The following is a 9172-nucleotide window of genomic DNA, read 5'->3' on the forward strand; positions in this document are numbered from 1 at the left end:
GAGTGGGTGGGCTCTGGGGCCCCAGCCCTCCCTCCACTTCTTCCACCTTGGGAGTCCCCCCATGGGGGCTCCTGGGACCCATTTCTCCCTCATTGGCCTCCCATTTTGGGGCCTTCTCTTCTCTGAAGTAGGTCCCTATTATGAAGTACAACATGTCCTCATTTTTCACAGATCCCATATTTGCTGTTCACCTGCTCACTCAAATTTGTTAGTAGTCCTAATGCCTACTCATGGTGCTTTTGAAGTCATTTGTGAACACCTGCAGGGCAGTGAAACATTTGAGTCAACTGGATGTGCATGCTCCCTGCTGAGGCTGACCAATAAATGGGTGCTTTTTCCCCTATTTAAAGCTATACTTTTTCATTTTTGTTGCTGATTCATTCTTGTTGCTGATTTTTTGGTATGGTATAGGGTATTGAAACCAGGACCTGAGGCCTCTAGGTAAATTCTATCACTGAACCACATCCTAGCCCTATTTATTTATTTAATTTTAAGACAGAGTCTCCCTAAGTCACTAAATTGCCTGGGCTGGGCTTGAGCTGTAGTCCTCCTGCCTCAGCCTCCTGAGTAGCTGGAATTACAGGTGTGTGCTACTCCCTCCCCCAGCCTTTGTTGGAGACTTTACAGTATCAAATGTCGCCAATCAAGTACTTACGATTTAGATCTAGAATGTTCCCCCAAACTCTTACGTGCTCAGAGGCGAGGCTTTTGGAAGGTGGCTGAATTGTGGCAGAGAGGGCTATAGCGGACTTGCTGGTAGGAGGCGGGGCCCGGTAGGAGGTGGGTTACTAAGGGTCCATCTCCCTCGCTGGCTCCTCCCTTCTCTCTGCCTCCTGGCCACCGTGATGTGAGCAGCTTTCCTCAGCCAGACCTTCCACTGTGCTGTTTCTACTTTGGAGCAAATTGCTCAGAAACAAAATAAACTCTCCTTCTTTAAGTTTTGGGTGTTGTGCTCTGGGCTCTTACAGCAAGAAAGTCACTTAGCAGAGCTGAAGTGCTGTCTGCTGTTCCTAGGCATGAGAAGAGAAAGGACCTCTGTTAGGTGAGCCTCGGAAAGGCCTAAATTATAAGGCTATTGGCCGTGAGTTCAACGTTAGTGAGATAAATATATATATGTATATATAAAATGTATGAAATAAGGGGTCGATAAAGAGAAGCACACACACAAAACAAGGTTATGTATTTATTGGTTGAAGAAAGTGTTATGACCCAGCGGCTCATAGGAAGCTGTCACAGTGTGGATCCAGAAGGTCCCCCAGAGACCCATGTGTTAAAGGCTTGGTCGGCAACCCTGGTGCTATTAGGAGCAGATGGAACTTTTTAAAAAGCGGGGCCTTCTGGAAGGAGGTGAGGTCACTGGAAGGGTGGCCTTGAAGGGGATGTTGAGGCCCCTTCTTCTCTCTCACTTTGCTTCCTGGCCATCATGAAGTGAACAGCCTTCGTCTGCCACGTGCCCTCACCATGATGTACTGTGCTACCACAGGCCCAAGTATGGTGGTGAATGACCATGCACTGAAACTCCTGAAGATGTCAGCCAAAATAAAGTTTTTCCCTTCTCCAGCTGACTGTCTCAGGTATTTTGCCACAGTAACAGAAAGCTCACACAGAGCCTAACCTGTATTTCCCTAAGGAGGCTCTTATGCCCCAATGTTTGTGGCAATTTTAGAGAACATAACTACCACAAGTAATGATAATTATCTTATTTTTTTTGAGATCCTCTTATATACCCCAAACTTTCCTAAAATAATATTTAAATCCACCCTAATCCTCATCCCTATAAATTATCATTATGCCCCTCCGGATGGTAAATTTAAGCCCTAAATAATTTGCCAATGCCAATAAGCTAGAAAGAGGTAAATAAAAACAAAAACGAGGCCAAATAGCACGTGGCTCTATTGTTCTTTTTCCTTTTTGCTCACTGCTTTCACTTTGCGAACTAATTCCAGCTTGACATCTTGTAGAGTTTAGCCATATCCACGCCCCCTGTGCCGCTGGATTTCTTTACACTGGCTTCAGCACGGATTTCCCCCAAGTGCTCCCTCCTCCTCACTCAGCGAAGCCTGCTCACCGATGCCATTTCATTTTGTACAAGGTAGCCAGATGCCTGAGTCTCCAGCCATTGCGTCTCTTCTTCCTCTCCCGCTCCCATCTTGCTTCCGGTAGCCATGGCAGTCAAGATTTCCAGATAAAGCAAACATGTCTTCTGTGGAAGAGAGAGGAGAAAACGACAAAAGACAGGGACGCAAGTGGACTTGAAGGAGGGAGAGCACACTCACCGAGCCAGGGAGGGTCCCTGAAGGCGCTGGAGCAAAGGGAGAGTTGGGGTGAGAGCCGCAGAAAGAGATAGCTGAAACCCATCATCGACACCTGCACAATTCTGTGTATTGTTAAAGAGTGTTCATTTCTATGATCTCATTTCCCTATCGTAACCACTCTGAGAAGGTGAAGGGCGCATTCTATTTTCTATCTAATTGATCAGAGAACCGAGGCATGAAATGCTCTAGTGACTCGCCCAAGGCCATGCAGTTTTAATTTGCTCGACATTTGGGTTAGGGTCTTCCTATCACACAGCAAAACTCAGTAATTGTTATCCTAATATTTCAGTTTGTAAGCCAATGTCAAGAAGAGTTCACGAGGACACAGACATATTCTTCTTTTTTAAATACTCGTATACTATGACTGTTGCAATATTTTTACTTAACTGTAGTTTCTTTAGATTTCAATGCTTACGTCAAAGCATTTGATTAAAATATAGCAAAACTAGTATTCCTTTCAAGGGGCTCAAAATATTTCGAGCTATGTGAGTATAGATGAAGGCAGCTTTGCTGCTCCCTCTTCTGGGACTCTTTCTGGGGATATTACTAAAGTCAAGAATTAGATCAGAAGTGAAGAACAGATAGGGATGTTAAAGAGGAGCTTTTGTGTAAAACTGAACTTATTCCCTCCAAGTTTGCAATCTCCATCCTGATGCTAGATCCCCAGGTTTGCATGGTGAGTTCCTCCCGGATATAATGGTCTCCACAATGAGATTTTGATGAAACTGTGATTGACATAGGCAGGTCTGCCTGGCAAAATTTGGTTATAAGTTTAATGATGCACATTAAGCACATTCAATGGCAGCGGCTATAGGCTGGATGAGGGCAGGAGATACAAAAGGAAGATACAATTTATGGTCAGTGAGGGGCTAAGATCCCCCTGATGTGAATCACAGCCACCTCTCTGTACTTGGGGCTCCTACAGCTTCATTTCACATATGCCTCCCACCAATGCGGATTCTCTTTATTGCATGATGCAGATATCTGGGGGAGACTTGGCGGCTCCCCCAGGGGACCAGGGCCTGCCCTGGGCTTTGCACTGGGCTCTTTGCCTCTAAGTGAAGAGCTCCTGTCACTCAGCCACACAGGAGGCCAGGAAATGCCCAAGAGACCATTTAATGCTGGGACACATGCACGTAGGGGTGTGCAGATTTGTGCTTGCATCCTCGAAGTGCAGGGATTCAGAGTGAAGGCAAGGTCCCTGCCGGGCAGCAGGGCGATGATGCTCCTGGAGAAGACAGTGTGAACACTCTAGGTAGTTGAGGAGTTTTCTGAGAGGACAATGACTTTTTAATAGAGAAGTTTACTTGGCTAGTTGACAAAGCAAGCTTTTTTATCTTGGCTAAAAGTAGCTCCTTCTATTATATCCCAGAGCTTCTGGCTGTCCTGGGGGAGACATATGAGCACAACCACAGGCCTGGAATATCCCAAGAGTGCAAGAATAGCCATAACAAGAGCTGACTTCTGCCACTCCAGCCCTTGCAGTTGTTAGGAATGCTTCGCCTCAGAGGCAGGTGGCTTGGAAACCCAGTCAATGTGCAGACAGAAACTCTCACCTCCCGCTCCTGGGCTCAAATCTTTCTTTCACGCTCCAACTCTTACCTCTAAGTCTTTGTCACTAAAACAGATTTCTTGTAGGATTTTCCACCTTCTTGGAGGCCACGGGCCCAGGAGTCCATGATATTCGGAGGCATGGAGAACTTGGACTTGCTGGGGTTCCTCATCATCACGCTAAACTGCAATGTGACCATTGTGGGTGAGTGCTGGGAGAACTGCGAACTCCTGCTTTGCTGTTACAGTTGTTGCTTTGTTTGAATTGAGTCTTACAGGGTCAGAGTGTATCCTCTTTTCAGTTTGCCTGTCTACTCCTAAGGCCAGCGTGTGGCTGGAGGACAGTGAGCTTGGGACAAGCTGTTCTCTAGGAGAACCACGGCTCCGCCATCACTGGACGAAGCCCAGGGTGAGCCTGGTCCCCTCCAGGCTGCCTCGTCACTACCGAGGCCAGTGGGAGAGGGCTTGTGCGAAACCTTCTTGGACTTGTCACCAGGAAAAGAAACAATACAGTCAGAGAGTGAGAAAGTAAGGCCTGGATTATGCCTCCTTCTCATGCATCTGTCTTTGGTTTTGTCCCTGAAACTTAATTTGTAAAGATTAGTAGTTTTTCTTGTGCACTTAACCAAATCCCAATTGTAGTGTAGTTCATAATTTTTATCTTATTTTAGTTTTGCAATGCTGGGGATGGAATCAGGGCCTTGCATATGTAGGCAAGTGCTCAACCACTGAACTAACTACACCTCCAGCCTCCCCTGGTTATTAACAGAATTTATAACAAATATTTCTGCCTTTGAATAGATGAGTCAAACTTCAGAGAGGTGAGTATCAAGGCAAAAGGGATTGAGGAAGGGACTAATAGGTACCTGAGATGTGGTTGGTATTTTTCCTACTCATTATTTTGTAGAGTTTAAACAAAATTGACCTCATCATAAAAGTTCAAGTTGGTGACATTATCATTTAATGATATTCTTTGAACTCAGCTGCCTTCATTTATAATAGGGTTTTGTTTTTCTAATGTTAGGTGATGCTTTCTCTGTCTTGTCACAAAATATATTTACAAGTTATTTTGGCTATGTTTTAAATGTGTTCCAAAGTAGGTGACCCATAAAGTGACAGTGGCTTTGAAATTATTTCGATTTCTTAGGTTCATTCATTCATGTGAAATGGAAGAAAGACAAGCCTTGTTATTTCACAAAATAGGGGAAAAGGAACTCTGAATTATTGAAATTTGTACTTAAAGGAGTTCACTTTCAAGGACAATAGAACAACATTAAACACAAGTCCTGTGACCAAATAGAGACCTTGTGAGTCACTGTCATAAGAAAGGGAGACAGAAACGAGCAGCTTGTATTTTCTCTACACAGGAATATTCTAAAACCTTAAAAAAAAATCTTATTCTCATAAGAAGAGTAAGGTCTTTTTGACATCATTGATTTGCTCAACCAAACTTTCTCTCTGAAAATTTCAATCCAAAAGATACAAACAAATGTCTAAACTAGTGGAGTCAGAGGAAAACGTTTTCAGTATATAATGTTCTTTTTTTATTAGTACATGTTTGTAGTACATAATGATCGCATTTCATCATGGGGAGTTGGTACAATGTTCTTTAAAACTCTGCTCATCTGGAAGCATCTTACAAACAAGTTCAGTGGAGTGACTAGGACATTCTAAGCACTCCTAGGACACTGTTAAATAAATAGCAAATGAACAAGCCAGCTGATACTGTTGCCATGACTAAATACATGCCTACTGATTTCTCTGGTCTCCAGTCTCCACCCAGGAAATATTTTACAACTGTTGCTTAGATAAAATCTGAAGTTGGCTTGATTCCCAATTCTGGAATTGGGCAACACTTCATCCCATGAAATAGTGAGTGCTCCCAGGAGATGGGCTGATGAGGCGGTGACGAGGCCATTCCTGCTTGCTCTTTTTCAGGAAAGATCTGGCTGCTCTTCACGGTACTGCTGAGGATGGGTGTGATCGTTCTGGCAGGGTACCCGATCTACCAGGACGAGCAGGAACGGTTCGTCTGTAACACTCTGCAGCCAGGCTGTGCCAATGTTTGCTATGACATCTTCTCCCCTGTGTCCCAGCTGCGGTTCTGGCTGGTCCAGGGTGTGTTCGTGCTCCTCCCTTATGCTATGTTTAGTGTCTATGTTCTCCACAGAGGCACCCAGCTCGCCATCCGGGGAGCCTGCCAGTCGGACAGGGGTGCCCCAAGTGTGCCGGACTTCTCCTGTGGCTACCTCATCCACCTGTGCTTCCGGACCCCGATGGAGGCTGCCTTCGGGGCCTGGCATTACCTCCTCTTTGGGTTCTTGGTCCCCAAGAGATTCTCTTGCACCCACTCTCCTTGCTCCAGTGTGGTGGATTGCTACGTCTCTCGGCCCACAGAGAAGTCCATCCTGATGCTTTTCGCCTGGACCATGAGTGCTCTCTCCTTCCTCCTCACTGTCGCAGATCTGGTCTGCAGTGTGCAGAGAAGGATTCTTGGGAGGAGCGGCCCCGGGCACGGTGTGAGCAGCACCTGCAGCAGCAAGGAGTGTGGAGCCGGGGCTTCTCCTCCCAGCCACGCTAAGGGGAGCAAGCCTGGAGAGGTGGATGAGGGTGGCAGGTGGGAGGAAGAGGCAGCGCCCTCTCTCCCTGATGGGTGGGGGGGAGGACAGAGTGCCAACAGCCCCAGCGGTCAGTCTGCCGTGTCCGGCCAGGTGGTGCTGCGGGATGAAGACGGGAGTGAGGCGTTGTCCTCAGCCAGTGACAAGGGGCCCATGGCCCACAGGGAGCCTGGGGGCAGATGCCCCGGAGAGGCTGCCCAGGACCCAAGGAGCAAGGGCCTCGCCCGACCAGAGGTGCATCCCTGCGCCTCTCAGAGCCACCTGGCACGCCACTATTCCTCTGGCCTGCTGCACCCTCCCGAGCAGCTGGCCCCCTCTGGCAGCGTCCCCTACCTGAGAACCAAAAAGTCTGAGTGGGTGTGAAGAGAGAGCCACGAGGTGCCCGTGAGTCTGGTTCTGCCGCAGGGCTGCTGTCCCGGGCTCATGGCTCGGCCAAGAAGGTGCAGAGGAGCACAAACTGATGCTCAGCGATGTTCTTGGTAGCAGGCCAGCTGCCAGAAGGACAGACAAACTTCCTGGGAGACATGATACAGATTTGATTTAGATAACACTTTCTGTTGAAAAGGCCCTTGACATAATGCCTGTCTCTAACCTGCAGAGTGCTGGGCCTCAGGAGACTGTTAGATGTGCTACGCCCTCGCTGGATCTGTTGTCTTGAGCTTTACCATGGTATGTGCCTCGTGTAAAGCACGCTGTCTTACATCAATAGAGCTCAATATGCTTGGATTCTTCTGGTGAGTTATTAGGATCTGGCTTAGGTTTTGGCTCTGCTTGATGAGAGGCACTGGTTATGTCATCAGCAGAGACATTAGTTTACCTCTTTAGTAAAATGAACGCTGAATGCATTGCAGTAACACGCTTCTTACTTCGTGGTGTGAAGGAAAAGGTGGCACATGCAGGAGAGTCGTGCTCTTATTGTTCCGGATGTGGAGAGAAGCCCAGGGCTTGCTGAGCCACCCGTGTGTAGCCTAGTGGCGGCCCTCCCCCTGTGGAGGCAGGACTTGTGCTGTTGAACAGTGGCCCAGGATTTGTCACAAGGTCTTGTCCAAGTCCTTTTGCGGCAGTGCGATTATGATTGTCTCGAGAGCCTTATTCTAGTGCAGAGGAGAAGGGCTTTAGGTGGTGTGTTTAGGCCTTCTGTGTGCATACTAGAAACGAAAAGCCACCTCAGGTCTTGGGAAGAGCGCTGCCCGTTTGGAGTCACTCGTTCCAATTTTGGTGCTTCCCCAGTTAGAGTATGACTCTGTGTTGGAGCTTTTCTGCTGCTTGAAATTGAGCAGATGGGAGGACACACCTGACACAGGGCAGGTTAAACCAGCTCACCTCGGGAAAGAGAGGGGGAAAGAGCCACTGAGTGTAGTTCTAGACTTGAGCACTGTTCTCTGGGCCCCAAATACAGACGAGCAGAGGGATGGGATCATTCTGCACCGCACCAAATAATACAAAGGGTGAACCAATGCTCTTGTGATGACAACAGAACTGTTCTAAAGAGAACTTTGCAGTAAAATATCTGCTAGGACAATGCAGCCTGCTAGACGTCTCTGTAGGATGGCAAAGCAACTGGTTAAAATTTAGAAAAAGGAATCACGTAGCTGGACATGGTGGTGCACACCTGTAATCCCCACACTCTGAGGCTGAAGTAGGAGGATCACAAGTTTGAGCCCAGGAATTTAGCAACTTAGTGAGAGCCCATCTCAGAATGAGGAAAAGGGGGAGGGGGGGGAAAGGGGCTGGGGATGTAGTTTAGTGTTAGGCTCTGGGTTCAATTCTTAGTACTAAAAAAAAAATCATCCAAGGTTGGTTTTGGCATAAGACAGTTTGAATTAATGCGCCTATTTTCATGTTCTCTCTCTCTCTCTCTCTCTCTCTCTCTCTCTCTCTTTCTCTCCCTCCCTCCCTGCCTCCCTCCCTGCAACTCTCACTTTTGCTCCTGAAGCCACTTACATTTGTAATCTATGCCCCAAATCTTGGAGCTCTATATTAATGTCTGGCACAGCGGCTGCTCAATAAATGTGATTTTTGAGTCTGAGGTCCCTAAGTATCAGAAGCAAATACTGGTGTCCCTTGCAGCAGATAATTCTGGTGGCTTCTGAGGTTGGGCACAGTCTTATGTGAGAGGCATTCTGAAAATGAGCACCCTGGGACCCAAGCGAGTCAGCGTGAGCCCGGGTAATGCTTTGTGAGGAAAGGAAATCGAATCAGTGAATATTGGTCCCGGGCACCCACGCAGGGCTGGGAAAGGGCCAGGGAGAGCTGGATTCTCTCCCAGCCATGGCCCCGCTGAGCTGGGCTCTTCCCCCTGGTGTCCAGGCTCAGGCGCGGATTTCCAGGTGCGTGATTCTGCGTGGTGGCTGTGGGGAAACTTTGACCTCTCTGCTATTGTCCCACACCCTGGCAGGAGAGAGCTAGAGTCTTGCAGTTTGCTCCATGGAGAACTGGGGAGCTTCCTGAAAGCACTGGGTGCCAAGAGCTCTTCTCTGATGTCTGCTGTTACTTGGCAGCTCACTTCGCTCCCCTGGGCCTCGGTTTCCTCCTCTGAGTGACTGGATGGGTCCACAGTGGTCTGTACATTTTAGGACTCTGATAATGAGATGTGTTAGCTTTAGTAAGGATTAATTTAGTAACCTTTAATAGTGGTAATATTTATATATACACAGCCTTGAACCGAGGGAGTGCTAAGCTAAATCC

The 9172-nt window shown here is 47.6% G+C and overlaps 1 protein-coding gene across 1 annotated transcript; it reads left to right on the plus strand.

The window, feature by feature from the left end:
- The first annotated feature begins 3803 nt into the window (after positions 1-3803).
- Gjd4 (gap junction protein delta 4) lies at positions 3804-8144 on the plus strand. The gene is made up of 2 exons (XM_004861894.3): positions 3804-4071; positions 5805-8144. Exons 1-2 carry the CDS (start codon positions 3993-3995, stop codon positions 6845-6847), a joined length of 1122 nt encoding a protein of 373 aa, XP_004861951.2. The 5' UTR covers positions 3804-3992; the 3' UTR covers positions 6848-8144.
- Positions 8145-9172: the final 1028 nt, after the last annotated feature.

The sequence above is a fragment of the Heterocephalus glaber genome, unplaced genomic scaffold, assembly GCF_053883595.1.
Source record: "Heterocephalus glaber isolate CG9 unplaced genomic scaffold, H.glaber_assembly_v1.0 deba00000738, whole genome shotgun sequence".
Lineage (NCBI taxonomy): Eukaryota > Metazoa > Chordata > Mammalia > Rodentia > Bathyergidae > Heterocephalus > Heterocephalus glaber.

Bases quoted from the DNA above. Each gene is read 5' to 3' on its own strand.
- Gjd4 (XM_004861894.3), top strand. From the start codon at position 3,993: ATGATATTCGGAGGCATGGAGAACTTGGACTTGCTGGGGTTCCTCATC. The intron at 4,072-5,804 runs GTGAGTGCTGGG...GCTCTTTTTCAG, and splicing joins CTGCAATGTGACCATTGTGG to GAAAGATCTGGCTGCTCTTC.